A 25,619-nucleotide genomic window follows, 5' to 3' on the forward strand; every position below is an offset into this window, starting at 1 on the left:
CTTCTCTACAGCCCCCTCCCCAGGGGCCAACGCGGAGCCGGCGGCAACGCGGGCGCCGGGCCAAGGGCAGGCGAGTCCAGGGGCGGTGGGGAGCGGCGGCCGCACGCGCGCGCGCACACACACACACACACACACACACACACACACACACGCAGCGAGAGCGCCCCCTGGTGGCACCGTGGCCCTCAGAGACCCCCTTCGCGGCTCTTTTCGCAGGACCTTTCCAGAAACAGCGACGCTCCCGTGGCCTGTGGCGGCCTGTGGCTGCCGGGGGCTGAGGAAGGCGGCTGAGAGCCACGGGACGCAAGCAAACCCTCGCCGTGCTGGAAACGATCTGCCCGCGCATGCCGGCGGCGGCAGGAATACACGTAGCTTCCAGAATCCGAAGTGCACATTGAGGACATCGTATTGTGCGTGAAGGTCTCGTGAAGCACACGGTCGAGCGCACCGGGGAGACGAGCACAGGCGATGCCAGACCCACGCCGAGCCCCCGCGCACTGCAGCCTCCCCGTGAGCGTCACGCTCCCCACGGAAAGCCGTGGTTTAGTTCAGTCCCGCCACACCCGCAGTAACCTGAGGTCTTCGTGGGCACTTCTTTATTCACACGTGCACCCCTAGAACTTGGGGGCCACCCAGCGGCCACTCCGGTAGCGTCTACCATCTGGTAGACTGCAGCCGAGCAGAGACGCGCCATCATCGTGTCCTTGTAAACGCTAACTCAGCAGCTGTTTTCCAGTGGGTTCAAGACAGCACGCCGGCTCCCAGCACAGAACTACCCCATTCCACCCCAAAACTCAGGGGCTTAGGTGACAAGCGCCAACTTCTTGCTAATGAGCATCAGCAGGGGCGGCCTCCAGTCAGCGCAGATCTAGGCCCGTGCAGATGCCTCCCTTCTCTTCGCACAGCAGCCCCAAAACACGTTCTTCTCGTGCAGGCGACGGGAAGACCCCCACGGGGTGAGTGGCCACGAGCTTAGGTTTGAAAGTGGCACACAGACACTGTCTACAGCCCGTGGGCCAAGTCACACGCCCAAGCCCCACACCTTTCCCCTGCGGCAGAGCTCCCCGGTGAAGCCATCGGCCTCCAGCTCTCCTGAAGACAAGGTTTGGGATTAGAGATGCAACTTCCTAGTGTTCCTGGGACAGTCACGTTTCATCACCTTTTGTTTGCTGTCAAGTCCTTCATTGCACACGTATTTGTAACTCCCCAAGGAGGTCTTCTGCACAAAGATCACCTCCGTTTCCATGTGCATCTGCCACCCCTTTCCTCTCTTCCGCCCCTCCGGCCTCTCCTCCGGGACTATTTGCTTCCGGCCTGAAACGCATCCTTCAGAACTTCGTGGGCTCCATTTTTGTCTGAAAAAGGTCCGTTTCAGCTTCATTATTAGAAGACACGCTGGCAGGGCACAGCCTCCAGCTGGCTGGTGAGCACACGGCCGTCGGGCAGTCCGCCGTGCGCACCACCGCCTGGCAGCACAGGGCACCCCCCGCCTGGCTACTCCCCGGACCACCCGACGCTGCACGCCTGCAATCCCACAGTAACGTGTCTACGCACACGTTTCACTGCAGTACGGTAAGTTTTATGCATTTTTTAAAAGATACACAAATTTATTAAAATATTGAAAATACCTAACAATCTTTTGAAGTCAGAAAAATAAATTGTCAATGCATAAAATCTAGAAAGGCAGAATTAGGAATCAGATTTCAAAGGATTCAGGAGAAACAAAATGACGGCGGCAAAGCCTCACCGGCGTTGGCCTGAGGGCCTCCTCCATCCTCGTCAAGGGGACCGCAGACCGTCTCTCCTTCCACACACACGACTCCCCGCGATCTTAAAGCCGTCACATCCCCCTCCTTTCCTCCTGGGACACCAACGACACCTCCCAGACCCTCTCAGCACCCCGTCTCTGCGGCCTCCGTCTGCCCCCGTCTGTGCTGCATCCGGGCTCCCGTACCTGGGACGGGTTTGGTTCTCGCCTGTCACTCAGAGCACGAATCTCTCCGCAACCACGGGTGCTGTTTGAAACCCCGAGTCCTTCTTTCTGGTTACTGCAGGCCTCGGTTCTGGAAGGTCCATCTGGTCCTACCACGATTCGCCACGTCCCCTCTCCCACCAGAAGTCTCCTGCTCAAAAGTTCAAGCACGCCTTTTCTTGAAAAATGGTAGACGGACTTCAGTACTGTGATCTGAAATCCGGTCTCAGACTCCCGGTAATTCCGCCTCTGCTGCTTGCTCGTGCTGTCGTGACGTGCCGGTCACTGCGACGACATACCGGACATGCTGCGTGAGAAGTCGGGTCTAGGATTCACGTGTGCCCTCCTGCAGGGGTCGTCTCCTCACCCGAAGCCGGTGTGAAGTCCGAGGTTCTGTGGGGCACTCGGGGGCCCGAAGGCCCACTGCACGTCCACGACAGTCCGCCCCTGCCCTGAGGGCCTTGCCTCTGAGAGTCTCCGTGTAACGTGGCAGATCCTCCCCTTCTGGGGGGGTTCCAGGCTTTGATCCTCTCCTGGAGCAGGACTGCCCACCGCCGCACGCTGCATCTGTCCTGGGCGTGGTAGGACAGCTAGGAGCCTCCCTGACCTCTGCCCACCAGACGGCAGCAGCGCACCGGCTCCCGGTGGTGACGGCAGCCTCCCGGTGTGGCCGTGTCCCCGGGGAGGCAACAGCACGCTGAGAGGTAGCGCGCCTCAACCCTCACGGAGACCAAAATGTCTCGCGGCTCGCTCTTCGGGGTCAGCAGCCGCTCTCAAGGCACAAACAGCTCAGGGCTGTCCTGGCTTCTGTGAACACGACGTCTTCCTAGAGCAGCCTCGGGAAGCCCCCTTTCTTCTTGTCACTCTGTTAGACTTTCAAAGTTCTGTGTACGATTGTGTCTTTCTGTTTTCCGCAGAAGACACGGCTGACGTCTGCACCGTCCGGCGAGGTGGCTTCCGGCCACACACGGCTGCTGAGCCCCCGAAACGTGGCCGGTCTGAACCGAGTGTGCTCTGAGCATACAACCAGAGTCCAAAGACTCGCATGGAAAACATGTAGGATACCTCTTATAGGAAGAGAGACCTTTTTCTGTTGACCACGCACTGCAACAACATTTTAGGCACACTAGACTGAATAAATTAAAAGTAGGTTTCTTTAAGTTTTGGTTTTTTGTTTTTTAGTAACGTCTGCACCCAGCGTGGGGCACAAACACACAGCCCCACGTCAAGAGTCACGTGCTCTTCTGACCGAACCAGCGAGGTGCCCCCAGAATTAGTTCCATCTGCTTCTCTTTTTTAAATGTGGCTACTAGAAAACTGAGACGCACGCGCATGTCTCCGTTAGTGACGTGCACTCCGTTTCTCCTGGATGGCGCAGACCTGACTTTGCTCATCGGCCCTAACCGCAGCACACGCCCCGGGGTGCGCGCTCCTGAAGACCAAGGTCGGTCTTCTCGCCTCTGTCACCGGTCAGGGCACACACACGCAGCAATGCCAACTGCTCCACAGAGAAGAGGGAAGCTCTTTCCCATCCAGGACAGCTTAGCTCAGGCAGGCACCAAGACAGAAGAAACAACAGAAGCCTTGTTTGCCCCCAAAACATTTACACAAAGAATCTGAAGGCTGACCATCCGAAGGGCCATGAACTCTTTCTCAATGACAACACGATTAACGCCTAGTAGGCATTCACTTTCTATGAAGCAATTTTTACGTATCTCCAAACGTAGATGTAGCCTGTGCAGCGGACGCGGACCGTCCCTTCAGTTCAGGACCGGAGCTGCGGAGCGTGGTTAGCGGCAGGGTCGGTCCTGTCCGGGGCTGCCTTCCTCAGCTTCCAGCCACAGCGGAGTAAGCGGATGCAACAGGCGCCCAGCCGTTCCCACCCAGTGCAGGCGCCTCTAACAGGCCAGCGGCTCCACAAAGCTCGCGAACAGGCCAGCGGCTCCACGGGCTCCTCCGCCTGCCTCCAGTCCTCACGGGCCCTCCTCTCTCCGAAATCCTGTGTCCTCCAAGCCCACCTCAGCACCTGCTTCACAGAGAACTGGCCCGAGAAGGTCATCAACAGCACACGCCGCAGCTGAGCAGACACAGGGTACGTGACGCGACCAGCATCAGAGCAGGAAGACATCTGCAGGCGGGCAGAGCGCCCTCACTCTGGACCACCATGTGCTGGCCCTTGGAGAGACAATGAAAGCCACAAGCCCTCCCCCGAGAAGACCCACAGACGGCAAACGAGCGCACAACACACGCCACCAGGGAAACGCAGATTAAAACCAAAGTGAGACCCCCTCCCCCCAATAAATACATAAATAAAATCCTCACAACAGTCATGCGCTCCCTGTGCGCACCTGCCGGGACGGCCCAAAGCCAGCCCACGGGCAGCACCAGAGACCGGCTCATCTGTGTGGCTGGTGGGACGCACGGTGGAGCGGCCACTCTGGGAGACCGTCTGCCGGCTTCTCACCCAAGGACACGCACTGTCACCGCGCGATCCAGCGGGCACGCCCCCTGGTCTCCACCGAAGGGGCCGGGAGCTGACGTCCACACAAAACCCGCCCGGGCGTGCTTGCGGCAGCTTTGTCTACAGCTTGTGCCGTGACTTCCGTAACCGACCCAGCTTGGAAGCCGCCGAGGTGTCCTTCAGCAGGTGGCCCAGGCTGACCCTGGCCTGTGCATCCGTGACAAAGAGAAAGGAGCCGTGAAGCCGTGGGAAGGAGCTTGCGGGCACCTGACAGCGGGGAGGAGGCCGGTCTGAAAGGCCGCGTCCTGAGCTTCCGGGAAAGGCAAAACTACGGAGATGGTAAAAGATGAGTGGCGGCCAGGGTTTGAGGGGAAGGAACGGAGGAACAGGCAGAGCACAAAAGATTTTCAGGGCAGTGAAAGTACCTGCCCGACGCCATGATGGTGGTTACATACCATCACCCCTTCGTGCAGAACCACAGAACGCACACCGCGAGTCAGCTGTGGACTCTGGGTCTAGGGGTGCACGGGTGGCTTGGGTCGTGATCCCAGGGTTCTGGGATCCAGCCCCGTGTCAGGCTGCCTGCTCAGTGGGGAGTCGGCTTCTCCCTCTCCCACTGCTTGTGTTCCCTCTCTCTCTGACAAATAAATAAATAAAATCTAAAAAAAAAAAAAAGAAGACAATGACAATGACGATGTGTCCACGTAGGTTCATCAGCTGCAACACATGCACCAGCCTGGTGGGGTGTCGTTATGGGGAGCGCATGTATGGCGGCAGGGGCATGTAGCAAATTTCTGTACCTTCTTCTCAATTTCACTATGAATCTAAAGAAATAAAATCTTAACAAAAACAAATTTCTAGGGGCGCCTGGGTGGCTCAGTGGGTTAATTCTCTGCCTTCAGCTCAGGTCATGATCTCAGGGTCCTGGGATCGAGCCCCGCATCTGCTCAGTGGGGAGCCTGCTTCCCTCTCTCTCTGCCTGCCTCTCTGCCTTCTTGTGATCTCTGTCTGTAAAATAAATAAATAAAATCTTTAAAAAAAAATTTTTTTCTAAAAACATCTAAGCAATAAAAGTTACGGACCCCCCAAAATACATGTGTGCGCGCACACACACACATATATTCCAATATGTGCGTACATATATGCAAAAGCAAACCTCACACAGTTTCAGGAGTTTCAGGCCCAGTTAAAAATACGAAAACAGGGGCGCCTGGGTGGCTCAGTGGGTTAAGCCTCTGCCTTCGGCTCAGGTCATGATCCCAGGGGCCTGGGATCGAGTCCCGCATCGGGCTCTCTGCTCAGCGGGGAGCCTGCTTCTCCTCATCTCTCTCTCTGTCTGTCTCTCTGCCTATTTGTGATCTCTCTCTGTCAAATAAATAAATAAAATCTTAAAAAAAAGTTTACCATAACGATAATTGTAAGCAAGATATTGTAATACCACAGAAAGACTAGATTAAAGGAACAGAATATATATTATCAATTATATTTAAAAAAAAGAAAAACCGAAAACATGGAACAAGGCCGTCACGATGAGGAGAAAAGACGAGGGTGCAGAAATTCCAAATAGAAGCCACCCCGGAAGGATGGCCCGCGCTCCAGAGACCCAGTCCACCTGCCCCTTCTGCAAGCCCAGTAAGTCTTCTGCCGTAAAAAAAGGACCGCGCCTGCAACACCGGAGTCATCTCTCGCACCGTGTGCCCAGAGGAATTCCAGATGCCTATCACGTATCTGTCGGAACTGGATAGATGCCCGTGAGGCAGCCAGTCGACAGCAATGCAGAGGACCCGCGACCCTGGCGGCGCCATCTGCCGTGGACCTGTCCTGCCGGCTGCCAGTCCAGAGACATTCCAGGGTCCAGGCTCTGGATCCAGACCTTCAGAGCCCTCCGCGTGTACTGAGTGGATGTGAGTGTGAGTGTGAGTGTGTACAGCCGCAAGCATGGCAGTGTGCCTGCGGGCACGGACTGGAGGAGGGGTGCGCTGCTGGGTCCCCCAGGGCCCTGAAGACCTTCATTGGCTAAGAAAGCCATGAACATGCTTGCTTCTCCTCAGAGCCAGTGTCCCAACACTCTGGGCAAGGGCAAGGGCAAGGCCAGCAGAGGCTGCCTCCAGCCTCCTTGCCTGCCTCACCTGCACTTGCCCGTTGGGCCTGGACTGCCCTCCCTCCTCCCCTGACTTCCAAGGCCTGTGGGCTGAGATTCCGAGCCACGTCCTGTAGCCAGAACAACCCCTTTGCAAGTTCAGTTACTTTTGTAGCAGAGGAGGGCTAGGTCGGGGGGCGCTGTCAGCCACAAGCCCTGAAATAAAGCAGCAGATGAAAGAAAAAAAAAAAAGGAAAAGAAAACAATACTTTCCCTAGCACTCAACAGAGAAATACCCAAATTCCACTGGCTTCTGCATCACTTAATAACACAGGATATCCATTCTCAAGTCCTGAAAAGCCATCCATTCCTAGAAATTCTGCTTGCCACCCACCCCTCCAGCTCTTGGACTCAGGCCTAGCCCTCTCCTCCACTCGCTAATTCCGGGCTGCGCGGACACTTGAACCGGATCTCAAACCCAGAAAAAGTAAAGGCTTCCAACTAAGGCTCTCCAGTCAAGACTAAAATCCTATGCCTGACAGTTCTTCAAAATGGGGGTCTTTTCTCAGGGAAAGTGGCGGTCTACTGAGAGGGTTAGGTCACGTCCACTCCTCATCCACAAAGCCAAACAGGCTTCCGTATGGGAGCTGCTAATTACCTGCACCCCAAACCCACAAGCAGCCTCCGGTGGCGCCTCTCTTTGAGACCTCCACCTTGAACTGGGTCAGGGACAAGGCTGTGTCCAGCGAGGGGCCACCCGACCTGGTTAATTCTACATGAGCTGTCAACGTCAAGAGCAACCAATGGCTTGACTTCAAACACATCTTACTTCTGTGGCACTGGGTGGCCCAGTCAGCTGACCGTCTGACCCTTTGATCTCACTCAGGTCCTGATCTCAGGGCTGCACCGCCCAGCATCGGGCTCCGCACTCGGCAGGAATCTGCGGGAGAGTCTCTCCCTCTCCCTCAGCCCTCACACTCACTCACTCACCCTTTCTGTCTCATAAATAAAAACTAAAATCTTTTAAGCAGATTTCTTTTTTTTTTAAAGACTTTATTTGGGGCGCCGGGGTGGCTCAGTGGGTTAAGCCGCTGCCTTCGGCTCAGGTCATGATCCCAGCGTCCTGGGATCGAGCCCCGCATCGGGCTCTCTGCTCAGCCGGGAGCCTGCTTCCTCCTCGCTCTCTGCCTGCCTCTCTGCCTACTCGTGATCTCTGTCAAATAAATAAATAAATAAATCTTTAAAAAAAAAAATGAAGACTTTATTTATTTATTTGACAGAGAAAGACACAGAGAGAGAGGGAACACAAGCAGGGGGAGTGGGAGAGGGAGAAGCAGGCTTCCCGCTGAGCAGGGAGCCCGATGCGGGGCTCAATCCCAGAAGCCTGGGATCATGACCTGAGTCAAAGGCAGATGCTTAATGACTGAGCCCCCCACCAGGCGCCCCACACACATTTTAACTGTAACACAGCCATTACAGAAAGCAATTACAGAGAGTAACTGTGCTCAGAACTTTGGTTTAAAAGAATTAAAATGGCATCAGAAGGCTACTCCCTGCTTTATTAAATTTATAAAAGCCCATTGTGGGGGCGCCTCGGTGGCTCAGTGGGTTAAGGCCTCTGCCTTTGGCTCAGGTCATGATCTCAGGGTCCTGGGATCGGGCCCCGCATCGGGCTCTCTGCTCAGCGGGGAGCCTGCTTCCTCCTCTCTCTCTGCCTGCCTCTCTGCCTACTTGTGATTTCCGTCAGTCAAATAAATAAATAAATAAAATCTTGGGAAAAAATAAAAAGCCCTTTTTATGAAAAAGATTGAACATACTTACCTTTAAATTTTGATCTAATGTTTGCCAGTTCCTTGTTTATTCTCTTTATTTCTGCTTCTTTACTTTTACCTAAAAAAAGAGAACACAAATGCATTTTTACTTTAACTGATTTCTATGCAAACATCTGTCCCCTGACAAGACCAACACGTCAGAATCAAAGGCAGAACCACTGCTTCTAGGAGGCAAGGAAAGAAGCAATCTCCCAGCAGCCGGAACCAGCAGGGCAGTGCTTGGGACAGAAGCTGGGGCCTCACACAGGGCCCCCGGGCCAAAACAGGGCAAGTCTGTAAAAGCACCACACAGGAAAGCAGCCACAGCAGGACAGGAGGGCTCGACAGCGCCATTTTCAATCCTACCTTTTGCCACAGTTCTGGAACCAAGAGTACTCAAAACACCTGCTAAACACTTTCCACAATGAGTCATTATCAGCTGAAAGTTTATTCCTAAAATTGACTGTTGAAACAGCCACAGGCAATTTTTAAAAGTATGAAGTTTTAACTATAATATGCTTCTAATTTTCTCTACGAAACGCACCAACCTACGAAGTCTGGTAAATCCACTTCTACCATCTGGGATGAGATCTGGAAGTTTCCCGCACGTGTAAAGGAGACGGAGAGCACGCCACACGCCTGACAGCCCCAGACGCTGCACCGGACCCAACCCCACGACGTCTGTGCGTGGGGCGTGTCCGAGGAAGAACGGCCATCAGGCCACGCTCGGGTTCACTCCACCGTGGCCAAGTGTGGAAAGGGAGGCCTAGAGACCGTGGGAGACCTTCTAGGGCTACACAGGTGACAAGTACTGTACAAATCCAAGAAAGGATTCCTCCCGCGGGGCACGGTGAGCTGCAGACGAGAGCACATCTCCGTAAACCCCCGACTGCGTGGGGGCAGGAACGAGGTTCCCTGTGGAGCACCATCTCCGGGCTAGCCCTTGCACCGCCACCGCATTCGCAGGGGGAGCAAAGGCCTCCAGGGCAGCCCCCCCGAGCACCGCCAGCCCCACGCGCTCTATAGCTGTCCAGACACAGGGCGCATCCGTGTCCTCCAGAAATGCTCTCCACATGCTCAGCCCTCGTGGAACTTACGTCACCTCCTCCAGCAAAGCGACCCCCTCCTGTCCGGGACACCCCCAGAACATCATTCTTCTTTTGCTACCAACTCGCTGAAACACAGGGCCCGAGAAAGCCCCGGCAGAGCAGCTGGTCAGGACAGAGCCATGTGGCCGGCTCACTCACCAGGCGCCATCTGAGTGCCAAGAGGTAGGTTAAAACGACACTTCCTGGGGCGCCTGGGTGGCTCAGTGGGTTGAGCCTATGACTTTGGCTCAGGACATGATCTCAGGGTCCTGGGATCGAGCCCCACATCGGGCTCTCTGCTCAGCGGGGAGCCTGCTTCCTCCTACTCTCTCTCTCTGCCTGCCTCTCTGCCTGCTTGTGATCTCTCTGTGTCAAATAAATAAATAAAATCTTTAAAAAAAAAAAAAAAAACGACACTTCCTGCGCTTGGGGAGTCACTGTTCCAGGCAGGGGGAGGGCAGGAGACCTTTAACAGAACACGCACGGTGGCCGGCTCTGGGGAGCAAGGGGCGCAGGCAGGCACCGGCACCAGCCCTGATGTCACGAAGGCCAGAGCTGGTCGCGGGAGTAACAGAAGGAGCAGCCAAAGGCTCCCTGAAGGGTCGGGGAAGCGACAGGGAACAGGTGAGAGCAGTGGGCTTTAACGGCCCAGGGCGGCAGGTCAAGGGCCACCTGTTTCTTACACAGGGTTATCTCTGCCGAACCCGGCTTTCCCGACCTGGCGCAGGTGGCCATGAGCACAGCACCCCGGCGGCCCCTGCTGACGACAGGCAGCTTGACCCACGGCAAACTGCTGTGCAGGTGTGTGCGGCCGAGCGTGCCTGTGTGCGAGCACGGATGTGTGTCTGGGTGTGAGCGTGCACCCGCGAGTGCACACCCATGACCCCTTGTGCACGCGCGCTTCTCACCGGCGTACAGGAATCCACTTCCGCCCGGCCGCACCTACGCGGCCCTACAGGGCTGGAGAGCCGGAGGGGCAGGAACCTGTGCTGTGCGGCCGGAGCGGAGCTCGGGGTTAGAAGTGACGCTGAATGAGCGGGACCGGCTGTCGTAGGAGCCGCAGGTCTTAGCCGGGACTGGAAAGCGTTAAATCAAACCAGAAGCGCGTGAAGCGAGAGGCGTTACCACCAGGACAGACGGAAAAACACAAGCGAGCCAGGCGGCGGCTGCAGAACGCGACCGAGGGGGCGGCGGCCTCGCACCAGAGCTTCCTCGCCGCGGCCGCTTCACAGCTACACACGACCACGCGCTGCTGTCCCGCCACGGCCGGCGGCGAGGCGTCCCTGGACAGGGGCACGGGCACACACGCCGGGGGCTGGAGAGCCGGGCGCGCAAGGCCCGACTCGCTGCTCGGGGGCGGCTGCCGTCACCCGGCAGCGCACTCCTTCCCCGGGAAAACCCCCAAGGCCACAGGCCTCCGCGCCGTTCGTCGGCCGAGGTCGGAGAGAGGGGAGCGGCCGGCCCGCCGGACCGGAGGGAGGGAGGCCCGAAGCGGACCGGCGCGAGCTCCGAAGGCTGAGCCTGGGGCCCAGGGGAGCTGAGCCACCGCCCGCGCGCGCACACCGGGGCTGCTCCGAGTCCCGCCGAGCAGCAGACGAGCGGAGGGTCGGGGAAGGCCCAGGGAAGCAGGGCAAGCCCGGAACCTGCGAAAGCGGTCGCCGAGGCCGGGGAGCGCTGCGGAAAGCCCCCCTACCGACCCTGGCCCCGCCATCCGCTCAGAAAACTGCCCTCACATACTCAGCCACAGCGAGTACCGGGCTCACCTCCCACGGGAGCGGACGTCAGAAGAGAGGCCGCGGGAGCAGAACAGCAGCCCCAGGAACAAGGAAAGGGCCCCGGGAACCCCGCCAGAAGCAAGCAAAAGCAGAGCCCTCTCCTTCAAAGTATGCGGAGAGACACGAAGAAAACACAATCCACTAGAAAAATTCAGGTATCAGGTAACAGATGTCAAGTAAATCAGAAGTCAGCACTCCGGAAACGAAGACTAACGCAGCAGCGCTACGAGCACAGATGAGCAGAGGTCTTGGCAGGAGACACCAGGACGCTGCTGACACCGTTCCTGACTCCGCGCAGAAACAAAGGGCGCAACGAAGGACTCAAGAAAAAAGTCGCGAACGCCGCAGCGGAGCGAGACCCGCCCTGGGGCAAGCAGAGCCCCGAGGGAAGGGCCAGCGCGGCAGCAGGACAGACGGCAGCTGTCACCCAACGGCCTTCCCGAAACCTCCACACCTGTACCTGGGCGTCCTGACCCCAAATAACACGAACCGACACCTACTCTAATGACAGCGCCCGACTGCAAAGGGAAAGTCCTCTGAACACCGAAGAAGCGCAAGCAGCTCACGCGAGAAGGAAAATCGAAGACACTAGAGTCTGGCCTCGCCCCGCCACAGAAGCAAAGGTGGCGGCCGAGCCCCGCGCAAGGAAACGCGCGACCGCGACTCTCCATCAAGCACAGTCAGCCCCCGCGCGGGCGCAAACCTGACCGAGGGCGAGGGTCCAGAGCGCCATGGGCGTGCCGCAGGCCCCCCGCGACAGTCCATGGCAGCGAGCGGGCACCGAGGCTCCCGGGGACAGCCACGGAGCCGCACGGAGGTGAGGAAGGGGGAAAGCACGCAGGCGGCGGCACAAACGTGAGCCTGCCACGGCCGGGCGGGGCAGGAGCGGCACTGGGCCCGGTGGCCCCGTCACCACACTGACGGGGGCGGGCTCAGAGCCTGTCGCGGTGCATCAGCATGAAGGTCCCTCCCGCGCGATCGGGACGGAGCCTACCCAGGCACCCCCAGCGTCCTCGAGATCCTGGGGCGGACGAGCTTCAGGAGAAAAGCCCGGCTGTCCCGACCTGAGCTAGAGTCCACAAGGGCCTCGTGAGGCACGTGTGTCCCCTCCACTGTCCTCGCAGGAGGCTCAGAACAAGACGATGTCGGTGGCCGAGCGCACCCCCACCTCCAGGCTGTGCTCCGGGAGCACCATGTCACACTACAAGAAGCCAGGCTTCCCGGCAAAACTGCCGAACCCACGACTGGGCGAGGCCCACGGCAACCTGGACTCGACGAGGACTCCCAAAGCGCGCACACCACCAGGGCCACGTCGGGAACACTCGGCACCCAGCGGAGAGACGCCATGAGCCAAAGGGGGGACAGCCTGAGCTTCAAAAAGGATAAAAAGTGCCGTGGCCAAAATTCACAAGAACAGTTAAATCCGTGAGTTCAAAATTTTATTTAAAAAAAAGCACCTCATCAGTTGATATTAAGGAACAAATTAACTTGGAAACTAGGCGCCGGAAGAAAGAGCCAAGCAGCCTCTTCCACATGAAGCGCCCCGGGGCAGCCGCTCAGGAAGGGAAGGGGCTCTCGGTCCAAACATCCCAACACGTCCATGGAAGGGACGGGCCGACCACCATCCGGCGTCCTCCCAAAGGACTGCCTGGGACAGAGCAGGGAGGCGCACAGTGGCTAGGTCTCGGGCGTCAGCAGACACAGCACGAGCCCCCCGGAACGGCAGGGCAGCACCTCAAGTCTGGCCAAGGTGTCAGCTACATGTGATCTGGCCTCCGTCCCCAGCTGCCAGACGGCCAAGAGCACGGGGGACCCCACTAGGGGTTCCCAACGTAAGGCCCCTTTCACGTCCTGGGTCTTCAACAGCCTGCTGTGAGGAAAAGGAAGGAGCGCAGACAGAAATAATGAAGAACAGGGAATGTTCAGGAACGCGCAAGACCGGAGCACAGCGTTCAGGGGGCACCCGTGTGAGAGACCCGTAAGGGGTGCAAAGGTACCCAACGATGGCAGTAGGTTTTGGGGAGGTGAATGGGAAAGAGCACGTGGAAGGGCCTCTGGGGCCATCACCCCGGTGGAAGTGACGAGGGTGTTCCCCTTAGCATAACTCGTGAACCTCCAGGCCCAGGTTTCCCGGGACGCCTCCTGTTTCCCTGCACAACGAAGAGAACAGAAGAGCAGACTGCCTAGTGAGGCAGTGGACCCAAGTGCAGGGATGTTCACGCCGAAGCTGGACGCTGCCCTGCTGGGTCCTCGGGTGCATCTGACCACAGCTTCCCCTGCACGAAACCCAAGTCTCTTCCACGGGCGGAGGGGGCCATCCACGCCTCCAGCGCGGCCTGCGCACGAGGTCCCGCGCACTGTGCACCACCCTCCCGTAAGGGGGGACCCACAGAGATTCTCTGGAACCCCTAGCCATGCCCTCCTCCCCCCACCCTGAGTCCTCCGCAGCCGCGTCCCCTCCCCCTCCCCCTTCCAACTAAGCAGTGAGGATGGCAGCCTCAAGACCCCCCCCACCTCTCTGAACAGGGTGGGCTGCCCCTCATGCCAGCTCCCAGGCACTTCCTGTCCCTGCCCCCACCCGATCCTCCCCCACCTCAACAGCCTTGCACAGGCACACACACACACACACACACACACACACACACACACCCTGCCACAGGGCTGGCTGGCGACCAACAGAGACAAAGGAGGCTGGGCAGGATGAGTGGGGTTCCCTCTCGAGGGGAGGAGCCCATCAGCCCACGCAAGGACTCCCAGCAAGAGGGGAACTCACAAGATGGTGCACAGACACACCTCAGTGGAGGGCCCAGTGCGGGAGCCTCCCTGGGCTCAGGTTTAGGCCAGACTGGGCTGGGCCCGGACTATGGCCCAGGGCCACCATCTCACGCAGAGACACCACCATGGAGGCCAAGGAGCACCAGCCCTCACAACACAGCCCACAGATGGAGCCCTTAACTGGACACGGGGCGGCTCGGACTCCGCTGACCAAGGCTATCCCCAAGCATCAACCCTGAAAACGCCAAAGGGGAATTGCACCTGCTGCACTGGGCTCGAACGTGCCGGTCTAAGGTAAGTTTTAAAGGAAATCTAGGGGCACCTGGATGGCGCAGAGGGTCAAGCCTTTGCCTTCGGCTCAGGTCATGATCTCAGGGTCCTGGGATCGAGCCCCGCATGGGGCTCTCTGCTCGGTGGGGAGCCTGCTTCCCTTCTCTCTCTCTCTGCCTGCCGCTTTGCCTACCTGTGATCTCTGTGGGTCAAATAAATAAAATCTTTTTTAAAAAATTAAAAAACAGGGGCGCCTGGGTGGCTCAGTGGGTTAAGCCACTGCCTTCGGCTCAGGTCATGACCTCAGGGTCCTGGGATCGAGCCCCACATCGCGCTCTCTGCTCAGCAGGGAGCCTGCTTCCCTGTCTCTCTCTCTGCCTGCTTCTCCATCTACTTGTGAATTCTCTCTTAAATATAAAATCTTTAAAAAAAAAATTAAAAAATAAAAAATAAGGAAATCTAGTATGACTGCAAGTGACCGATAATCCATATAAGGGTTAACACATTCAAACCAACAAGATGTCCTAAATTTACCAAATGCCCAGGCAGGAGGCCCCTTCCACGGTGCACCATCAATTCACCACTGTCCGTGACGTGAGGACATCACAGAGCAACCTGTCCACCGGGGTTGGGCAAGGGCATCCCTGGCAAAGGCTAGTTCCTGCTCACTCCTTCTGTACCTCTCTCCAGGCAGAGGACACCAAGAGCAACCAAGCCACCCCACACTGCTGGGAGCAAATCTAGCAAAACATCCTTTCAGATGAAGCATTAGCTTTCAGGATGGGGAGAGGTTTACTGCCCACCCCGACTTCAAACACCAATTTCCGAAGGGAAAATTTGTCGACGAGAGTAACCGGACTACAGCGACGAGCCTCACCGCGCTTGACCTGCTCCACGGTGAAGACATTCTGGTCTCGGCCACCCTGTGTGTCTCTATCTAAACGCAGCAGGTCAGGCAGCCGCTGAGGGCACTGAGCTCCTAGCAGGCAATCCGACCCACAGTGAACTTAGAGCTCTGCGAGCTAATGAATAACCTGGACTAGCCCAAAACCACTGCCCAAAAACGAGCTACAATTTGTGCCCAGTAAGTAGCAAAGAACACACCCTGCAGAGAGGCTTCGATAAAAGCTCCTGGATTTTCAGAATTACGGCCCCTGGTCATTCTTCTGGAATAACATGCTGGTTAATGATTTCTTCTTGTTTCCATGCTGAACTAATCAACTGACAGTATTATGTTCTGTGACCCCAACTTTGGAAACAGAGAGTACAGGAGCCCATCACAACTCACCAAAGATACCAAACCACTAAAATGTGAAGGGTCTAAGTATGAAATTCACAATAAAATTTGGTCTAATAGAGAACTTTGGTCTGTATATAAATGCTTTCCCTAAGTAAACCTAAAGCCCAAAATTTACCAAACAAAAGCCTATTTTTTTTAAGTTTACTTATTTTCAGCAATCTACGCCCAATGTGGGGCTGGCACTCGACCCCGAGATCACGAGTTACACTCTCTGTCCGAGCCAGGCGCACATCCCCAAAAGCCCATTTCTGAAGGAAGATACTGTTGCTGAAGTTCCACGGAAGGTGCAAGCACGGGGGTCCACAAAGTCGGCCACCGAGCCGGGACCGGAATGCCGCCCCATGTCTCCGCAGCTGCGTGGCCCTGCCGTGCCTCAATTTCTCCTTCCTTACACGGGACGACCATCCATCAACGCGCCGTAACAAGCAAAAAGTGCACACAGCGCCGGGAGCGCAGAAGGGCTGAGGAATCCTCATCGGGGATACGCTGCACATTTTCTCCTTACTCCTGTGCAGGAAGGGGCGGTCTCCGCACAGAAACCCTCAGCGACCACAAATCAGAAGAAAAGACTTCCAAGGTCAAAGTCTTTCTGCCACAGGAGATAAAGACACTCTGACCTCTGACAAATGGCCCGCCAGACCGGCTTTTCTTCACTGAATGTGGCTGACACACAATCGTGTTAGTTTCAGGTATACAACACCGGGATTCAACGTTTATATACATTCAAAAGTGACCGCCCCTGGGGCACCCGGCTGGCTCAGTCAGGTACTGTCTGACTCCCAGCTTTAGACCAGGGCGGGACCTGCCAGGTGGTGAGACGGGGCCCCAGGCCGCACGCCCAGGCGGGCGTCTGCTTGAGACTCTTTGGTGCGTGGCTCCTGCAGTCACAGGCTCTTTCTCTCTGTAATGTTTTTAGAAAAGGGATCACCACTATAAATCCAGCTGCCGTCTGTCATCCTACTAAGCGGTTATGTATTATGAGCTATACATTACATCCCCATGTCTGATTTATTTTATAACCGCTAGTCTGTTCCTTTTAACCCCCTGCCCCTTTTTTGATCAAGCCCCAAACCTCCTCCATGGCAATCACTAGTATGTTCTGATATTTTTTTCCCCAAGATTTATTTGGGAGAAAGCATACCTCCAAGCAGGGAGGAGGGGCAGAGGGAAAGGGAAAGAAAGAGACAATCCTAAGCATATTCTGCACTGAGAGCAAAGCCCAACTCAAGCTCGACTCAGACCCTAAGACCATGACCTGAGCTGAAATCAAGAGTCGGACGTTCAGGGGCTTAAGCCTCTGCCTTCAGCTCACGTCATGATCTCAGGGTCCTGGGATCGAGCCCGTCAGGCTCTCTGCTCAGTGGGGAGCCTGCCTCCCTCTCTCTCTGCCTGCCTCTCTGCCCACTTGTGATCTCTGTCAAATAAATAAAATCTTAAAAAAAAAAAAAAAAAGAGAAAGAGCCTTAAAAAAAGGGGGGGGTCAGACGCTCCACCAAACAAGCCACCCAGGCGCCCCCGTTTTGTTGGGGTTTTAATACTCTATTTTTTTTGAGAGCAAGAACAAGCAGGGAGGAGAGGCAGAAGCAGAGAAGCAGGCTACTGGCCGAGCACGGAGCCCGATGCAGAGCTCAATCCCAGGACCCTGGGGTGGCCACCTGAGCTGAAGGCAGAGGCTCAACGGAGTGAGCCATCCAGGCGCCCCTAAAGTTTTACTTCTTAAGGAATCTCTGTGCCCAACGTGGGCCTCAAACTTACAACCTCAAGATTGAGAGTCTCATGGCCCACTGACCGAGCCAGCCAGATGCCCGGCTTTTCACTTTCCTGATAGCATTCTGAAGCATCAAAGTGTCAATTCTGATGAAGTCTAATTTTCTTGTCACTTATACTTCTGTCAGTGTATCTGAGAAACCGTTTCCCAAGGTCACCAAAATTTACTTCTATATTTTCTTGTAAGAGTTCTATAGCTTTAGCTTTTGCATTTAGGCTTATGACCATTTTCAGTTAACTTCTGCGGCGAGTGTGAGGCAGGGGTTAATTTCATTCTTTTACGCGTGGATGTCCGGTTCTCCCAGCACCGTTAACTAAGAGACTCTTCTCTGCCCTCACTGAACCGGCACTTGGCACTCTTGTCAAAAATCAAATGACCAGGGCGCCTGGGTGGCTCAGTGGGTTAAGCCGCTGCCTTCGGCTCAGGTCATGATCTCAGGGTCCTGGGATCGAGCCCCGCATCGGGCTCTCTGCTCAGCAGGGAGTCTGCTTCCTTCTCGCTCTCTGCCTGCCTCTCTGCCTACTTGTGATCTCTCTCTGTCAAATAAATAAATAAAATCTTTAAAAAAAAAAAAAAATCAAATGACCAAAAATGTAAAATGTATTGTCTTCTCAGTGTCATTCCATTAATCTATACCTACCGTTACGCCATAACGACACTGTCTTGATTACTTTGTATTACGTTTTGGAAAAGGGAAGTGAATCCATCAACTCTGCTTATCCTTTCCAAGACTAATTTGACCACTTATGAGTCCCTTGAATTTTTATGTGAATTTTAGAATCAGCTTATCTCGAGGCAAGGGGGAGGGGGAACCGAGGATTGTTTTTTAATAAGGGTGCACTAAATCCCTAGGTTAATTGGGGATTATTGGTGTCTCCCAATCCACAAACATGGGGCGTCCTGAGGACACCTTTACTCCCTTTCAACAACTGTCTGCAGTTAACTGTACGAGCCTCACATGCTGCTACAGCTTATTCCTTCGCAGTTTATCCTGGGGCTCCAACTCCCAACCCCAAGGGTCAGAGATATATGCTCCGCCACCTGAGCCAGGCAGGTGCTCCTGTGTTTTGTTTCTTGATGCTATTATAAATAGGACAGTCTCCTTCATGGTTGGTGTAGAGAAATACAACTGACTTCTCCCTATTAATTCTATATACCACAACCTTGCTCAACCCATTTGTAATTCTAACAGTTTTCTCCTGGATTCCTTAGGATTTTCTATGCACAGAACGGTGGCAGCTCCACACGGGATCCGTTCTCTTTCTTTCCAACCTGGATACCCTTTTCCCTTTCTCTTTTCACTGCCCAGGCTACAATCTCCAGGAGTAAACAGGAGCAGTGACACCAGAAACATCCTTGTCATGTTCCCAATCTTAAAGGGAAATATTCGGTCTCTCACCATTAAGTCAGATCTTAGCTGTAGACGTTTCATAGATATCCTTTATCAAATCAAGACGCTCCCTCATATTTCTAGTTTGTTGAGTATTTCTATCCTAAGAGTGTATATGCGGGACAGCTGGGTGGCTCAGTCAGTTAAGCATCTGCCTTCGGCCCAGATCATGATCACAGGATTAAAAAATAAATAAACTTAAAAAAAAAAAAAAAAACAAGACTTTAGCTTCTAGATTCACAACAGATTTCATACTGTAGTTTTCTTTCCTATAATGTGTTTGTCTGATCCTGTTATTAGTATAATAATTACCTCAGAGGGGCGCCTGGGTGGCTCAGTGGGTTAAAGCCTCTGCCTTCAGCTCAGGTCATGATCTCAGGGTCCAGGGATCAAACCCCGCATCGGGCTCTCTACTCCGCAGGGAGCCTGCTTCCTCCTCTCTCTGCCTGCCTCTCTGCCTACTTGTGATCTCTGTCTGTCAAATAAATAAAATCTTTAAAAATAATGATAATAACCTCAGAATAAGTTAGAGAATATTCCTTCCTCTTCTATTTCTTTTTTTTTTTTTTAAGATTTTTTTCTAAATTTATTTATTTGAGAGAGAGAGAGTGCGCGCGTGCACAAGCAGGGGGAGCAGCAGAGGGACAGGAGGAAGCGGACTCCCAGCGGAGCAGGGAGCCCAGCGTGGGGCTCAATCCCAGGACCCTGGGATCATGACCCAAGCTAAAGGCAGACCCTTAACCAACTGAGCCACCCAGGTGCCCTTCTATGTCTTTTCAAAGAGTGTGGGAAGGATCAGAACTGTTTACTTGAGTGCTTGATAGAATTCACCAGTGAAGCCATCTGGGCCAGGATTTATTCTTGTGGGAAATGTTTAAATTACTAATATAATTTCTTTACTTGTTGTAAACCTATGCAGATTTTTTGTTTCTTCTTGAGTCAATTTCAGTTATTTGTGTCTTTCTACAAATTTCTCCATCTTATTTAAATTACCCAATTTGGGGGGTGCCTGGGTGGCTCAGACGTTAAGCATCCGCCTTTGGCTCAGGTCATGATCCCAGGGTCTTGGGATCAAGCCCCACATCAGGCTCCCTGCCTGGCGGGAAGCCTGCTTCTCCCTCTCCCACTCCCCCTGCTTGTGTTCCCTCTCTTGCTGTGTCTCTCTCCGTCAAATAAATAAAATCTTGAAAAAAAAATGAATCAATCACCTAATTTGGGGTATACAATTATTCATAGCATTCCATTACAAAGCTTTTTATCTCTGCAAAGTCAGTAGTAACGTCCCTTCTTTCATTCTTGATTTCAGTAATTTTGAGTCTCTCCTTTTTTTCTTGGTCAGTCTAGCTAAAGTTTTGTCAGTTTTGCTGATCTTTTCAAAGAACCAATCTTTGATCTAATCTTTGTTATTTTCTTCTTTCTGCTTGCTTTGGGTTTTGTTTGCTCTTTATTTTTTTTTTTCCTGAATTCTTAAAGTGAAATATTAGGCTAACGATTTGAGATCTTCTTTCTTAAATAGGTATTTGCAGCTGTAAGTCCTCCCCCCCCCCCAAGCCCTGCTCTTACTGCATCCCTTAACGTTTTGGCAGATTGGGCTATTTTCATTTATCTTATTTTTTTACTCTCCCTTTGTTTAGGGAGATCATCAAGAAGATGAGATTCCCAGTTAACCAGAGACCTAGACGCAGGCAATCGCAGGCAATCGGCACCTCCTCACCGCCACCCTGCCCTTGGAATGTGGGTTTCCCTTGGACTCTCCTCTCCCAAAAGCTGCAGCAAGTGTAGGGACAGCCTCGAGAGATCGATGCGGTCCTGAGACCATCTGGACAGGACACGTGACTGAAGCCAGTCAAGGCCTCTACGGAAACTTTGTAAGGAGTGGTGAGTGGACACAGAGACCCGTGAGTCCTGCAGCTGCTCAAGCCGGCCTCACTTGTTAAGTAGTTTTGCTTATGAAACCCGCCGCCTACCACTCTGCAGCAGCCCGCTCTTCAGTCCGTCTCTCCCTGCCCTCCAAACAGAGCCTAGCGTCGACTAATGCCCAGGAAGCTCCCAAGGAGCTTACAACCCAACACCCTGTGTCTTCTTCTGTGACGCGGTGGCTCCTGAGGGCAGTGTTTGATCTTCACAAACTTGTCAATTTTCCAAATTTCCTTCTATCACTGATTTTTCTAATTTCATCCCATTGTGGCTGAAGAACATATTTTGTATTATTTCAGTCCTTTTAAATTCACTGAGGCTTTTGTTTATGGCCTAACAGACGCTCTAGGCTGAAGGATGCCCCCGCGCACTGGAGGACAGGGTGTGAACTCCGCTCGCTCTGGGGGGAAACAGTCCATACATGTCAGGTCTGGCTGGTCCGCAGTGCGGAGTCTCTATCCGCTGCTAATCATGTCTGCTTGTGTGTCGGTCCCTGAAAGCGGCGCAAAGTCTCCAACATCACAGTCATCTACTTCTCCCTTTCAGCTTATCACGAATTTCGTCTCTGTAATTCGGGCTCTGTTACTAAGCGGGACTACATTTATGCTGATGTATCTTGAGAGAGTCACTCCTTACCATTATAAAATGTTCTTCTAGGTCTCTAAATTTTTGTCTTAACGTCTATTCTGTCTGATCCTAGCACAGCCTCTTGAGCTCTCTTCTGGTTACTACTTACAAGGCGCATTATTTTTCTTCCTCTTACATGTTGTCTTTTAATCTAAAGACTACCTCTGCTTTTGTTATTTTTGTAAGAAGGCTCAACACAGGGCTTGAACTCACAACCCTGAGACCGAAACCTGAGATTAGAGCAAGAGTCACTCAACCTACGGAGCCACCCAGGTGCCCCCATCTCTGCCGTTTAGTTCAAGCGTTTAATCTGGTTACATAAAATAATTACTGATAAGGTAGGATTCTTATCTGCCATTTTGCTTATTTTTGATCTATCTTGTACCTCAGTTCCTATATTCTTCCCTGACAGTCTTCTTTTGTGTTATTTTTTGTGCACCACTTTAATTCCCTTGTTTCTTTTTCTGTACTTTTTTAGCGACTTTCCTAGTAGTTGCCTAGACATTATAATTAACACCCTCACTTAAAGCGACCCAGTCTGGGTTAACATGAACGTGACTGTAACAGTCCGGAGAAACTCTGCGCCGGGGCGCGCCGTCCGCTCCCGCTCCCTCCTTTGCACGTCTGTAATACAAATCCCCTCTTTATACGTTAAAAGCCCATCAGTACAGTTCTTTTTAAACTGTATTTAAATTAATTAAGATTGTCTTATGCAATTGTCCTTTAAACCAGGTAAAAGACAAAAGGTGGTTAAAAAAAAAAAAAACCACCTGCGCTTTTAGACGTCCCCACACAGTCCCCGCATGCGCTTTTAGACGTCCCCACACAGTCCCCACACAGTCGTCTTCGCCCGGCTCTTCCTTCCTTCGTGGCCTCTATGACTCAATGCCCTGCGTTTCGGCCTGAAGCACTCCCTTTAGTATTTATTGTGGGGCAGGTCTGCGAACAACAAATTCCCTCTCTCTCGTTTACGTAATGGTATCTTAATTTCCGCATGTCTGAAGGATGCTTCTGCTGTAGACACAGCTTGGCTGACAGGCATTTTCTTGCGGCATTCTGTAGCTGCCGGCCGCTGCCTTCTGAGCTCCACGGTTTCTGATGAGAAGTGAGCTGTGAATCTTGAAGGTCTCTCAAAAATGAGAAGTCACTTTCCTCACTGCTTTCCAGAACGTCCCCATGTCTTTGTCTTTCAACAGATTGACTGTGATGCGTCTAGATACTGATCTCCTTAGATCGATCCTTCTGAGAGGTCATCTCGGATGCGCAGGTAAGTGTCTGAGACCGAATGCAGGGAGTTGATGTCTTCAAATAACCTCTGTGCACTTTTCTCCTATTCCTCTCTTTATGAAGCTCTGATTACGGGTGTATCAGTATGCTAGATGGCATCCCACAGATCTCCAAAGCTCTGTTCTTTTTTCTTTTAAGATTGTATTTATTTGGGGCGCCTGGGTGGCTCAGTGGGTTAAGCCTCTGCCTTCGGCTCGGGTCATGATCCCAGGGTGCTGGGATCGAGCCCCGCATCGGGCTCCTTGCTCAGCAGGGAGCCTGCTTCCTCCTCTCTCTCTGCCTGCCTCTCTGCCTACTTGTGATCTCTCTGTCCAATAAATAAATACAGTATTTTTTTAAAAAAGATTGTATTTATTTATTTATTTGAGAGAGACTGAGCGAGCGAGAGAGAGAGAGAACTAGAGGGAGAAGCAGACTCCACTGCTGAGCCCAACGCAGGGCTCAGTCCCAGAACTCCAGCATCACGACCTGGGCCAAAGGCAGACATTGAACAGACTGAGTCACTGAGGTGCCCCTGTTCATTTTTTCTTTGTTTTTTTTTTTTTCTTTCTGTTCCTCAGATTAGATTTATACTTACCTTGATATTGATCTTAATTTAATTATCTTAACAAACCAATTCTCAAATTCACGGATTCTTTCTTCTGCCAGCTCAGATCTGCCACTAAGCCCCTCTAGTAAATTTTTCAATCTAGTTATTATATTTTCAACTCCAGAGCTTCAATTTGGTTTTTTTTAATGATTTCTACCTCTTCTTTGATATGCTCTATTTCGTGAGACATCATTTTCATGTTTTAATTCTTCAGACACAGTTTAAGCTCTTGGCACAGATTTAGAATAGCAGATTTGAAGACCTTGTCTAATAAGTTCAACATCTTTCAAGGATAGTTTCTACTGGCTACTTTTTTCCCTGTGTATAGACTATATTTTCCTTTTTCTATGTACATCTCATAATTTTATTGAAAACTGGACATTTTAGGTAATATAATGTGGCAATTCTGGAAACCCAAATGCCCCCTCCCCGGGAATTATTGGTGTTATTTGCCGTTACTCTGTTTGTGGCTGCGTCCGTTTCTTCAGTGACTTCCTGAACTAGTTCTGTAAAGTCTGTAATTCCCTAGAGTTTACAGCTACCGCAGTCTTGGCTTAGCTAACTTAGTGGTCAGTTCATGACTGACCGGGGATCTCCTTCAGGGCCTTGAGCAAGTGTCCCAGACACTGCCAAGGAACTCTGGGTGTTAAGCCCGTCAGCACTCGGGCCGGATGTAACTCTGCCTCTGCGCCACTCCCTGTTGGCACCCGGACTCACGACTGGCCGGAGGTGAGAGCCTGCGGCCTTCTCAAGTCTCCCCAGGCAGACGTACAATCCTGCGCTCAGGCGGCCTTCCAGACCCACAGACACCTGTCAGAGCCTGTCAGAGCACCCCGATGGCATGTCACTCTTTGCATCTTCCTGTGAAGATTTAGGCCAGATGCCTGCTTGCCCCCAACTGTGATATTAAACAAATGTCACTGACTGTTTCCCACGACACACTAGGACAGGGCTTTTCCCACTGAACAAAGTCCAATAATGGTAAGTTCTGCAAATGGGGCTTTTCCGGAAAGCTACAAGCCTGGCCAGACAGTAACCATGCTCTAAGAACAGGACTTTTTGAGGGGCTCCGAACCCGTCCAGTCTCTCCAGTGGCTGCAAGGCTGCTTGTCTTCACAGCTACCTGGTTGTGAAGCTGCTCACTGTCAATGCCGCTGCAAATCACGCGAGAGGAGAACCAGAGGAGGTCAAGTTAGAGGTTCAACAGTTTTGTTGAATAAATCCGCCTGACACTGTGTGAACCTCTGGCTAATTTCCAGAGCTCTGGCAGAATCGATTTAGACCGTTTTTACCACTGTTTTCAATGTCTTTAGAGCGGGACGGGCTGATGGAGGCTCTCAATCCGCCATTCTGAGTAAATGGCAATTCTACTACAGATGCAAAGCCACTGCTAGTAAAGAGTACTTGACCACCGGCACCCTGTCGATTCTGCTCTCTGTATCTCCAAAATCCACCCCACCTTTCCATTCCTACTCCCTGGATTCAGACGCTCACCATCTCCTAGACCAAAGCAATTTCCTGCCTCTAAGCCTAGTCTAAAATCCATCCTCTGCATTCAAAATTACTATTCTACTAAGAAAAAATAAGTTGCATAGGGTCACTGTCCTGCTTAAAATGCATCAGTGGACCACATCTTCCAGAGGAGGTCCCCCATGCTCTGCTCCGGCCTGTCTCTCCTGCCCTGTCCTACTGCCAGAACCCCACCACCTGCGAGACACGACTCCTGCTAAAAACCACCCACAACCCCATGCGTCCTGCTGCCATTCTTCAGCGAGACGCACGGTGTTCCCCACTTTCCTGGACCATGTCCTTGCACTGTGAGCTTAGTAAGACCTGACCCGAATACTGTCTCTGGATTACCTGACCGCTCTCTCCTAAGCTCATCATCACTCATTGTCACTACTCATCTCACACCACTTAACATTATGCATTCAAGGGCTCGATCAATGCTGAGGACAGAGACCATGTCTCATCATTCCCAATGTTTAATGTGCAAAAACAAACAAACCCAAAAAAAAAAAAAAAGAAAGAAAAAGCCACAGTCTTTCCGATGCTCTACGAAGGCCCTCCATAGCACCTGTCTCCCCAGCTCCGTACACTCTGACCGACCCTCCGGCTCCTCCCTCTGGGCTCGCTCTCCTGCAGCCGCATGGGCCTCCTGTCTCTTGCATACGCCGCTCATCTCCCCGCCCCCGCCGTGAAAGCCTTCGCACGTGTGGTTCCCTCTGTCCAAGGTGTTCCCCGCTCACTTCCGTATGGCCCAGTGCCTTCAGTTACCTTCGCAGCAAGACCAATCCTGATCAGCCTATTTGGAGTTGAAAACACAGCCTCATGTTCCCCGCCACCTTCTCCCCCTAACTTCTCTCTCTTGCACTTACTGTCTTCCCACATAAGCTATAATTTCTACCAGAATGTACGTGAGCTCCCTGCGAGTAGGCAGACTTGTGCGTCCGAGTCACTGGTGTGGCCTCGGAGCGCAGGACAGGACCTGGAACTCAGCAGGTCCTCA

At 53.1% G+C, this 25,619-nt stretch overlaps 1 protein-coding gene and 1 pseudogene across 13 annotated transcripts in view; both read right to left on the bottom strand.

Annotated features, from left to right (window-relative positions):
• AP2A2 (adaptor related protein complex 2 subunit alpha 2) overlaps positions 1-25,619 on the bottom strand; it is an 82,163-nt gene that overhangs the window by 37,330 nt on the left and 19,214 nt on the right. For 7 of the 13 annotated variants that reach the window (XR_004289196.1, XM_032358352.1, XM_032358351.1 and 4 more), the window contains exon 2: positions 8,335-8,403. Coding sequence is in view for 10 of the 13 variants with exons in the window: in XM_032358352.1 (XP_032214243.1) it covers positions 8,335-8,403 (69 nt within the window). In the remaining 3 variants the exon portion in view is untranslated. Of the gene's footprint in view, positions 1-8,334; positions 8,404-8,690; positions 8,788-8,872; positions 9,673-10,320; positions 10,421-10,658; positions 10,662-12,328; positions 14,327-25,619 lie in introns of those variants that run through there. The other 6 variants (XM_032358356.1, XM_032358358.1, XM_032358357.1 and 3 more) reach the window with 5 other exon arrangements.
• LOC116600495 lies at positions 1,722-1,817 on the bottom strand (annotated as a pseudogene).

The sequence above is a fragment of the Mustela erminea genome, chromosome 9 (genome assembly GCF_009829155.1).
Source record: "Mustela erminea isolate mMusErm1 chromosome 9, mMusErm1.Pri, whole genome shotgun sequence".
In the NCBI taxonomy this organism is placed as follows: domain Eukaryota; kingdom Metazoa; phylum Chordata; class Mammalia; order Carnivora; family Mustelidae; genus Mustela; species Mustela erminea.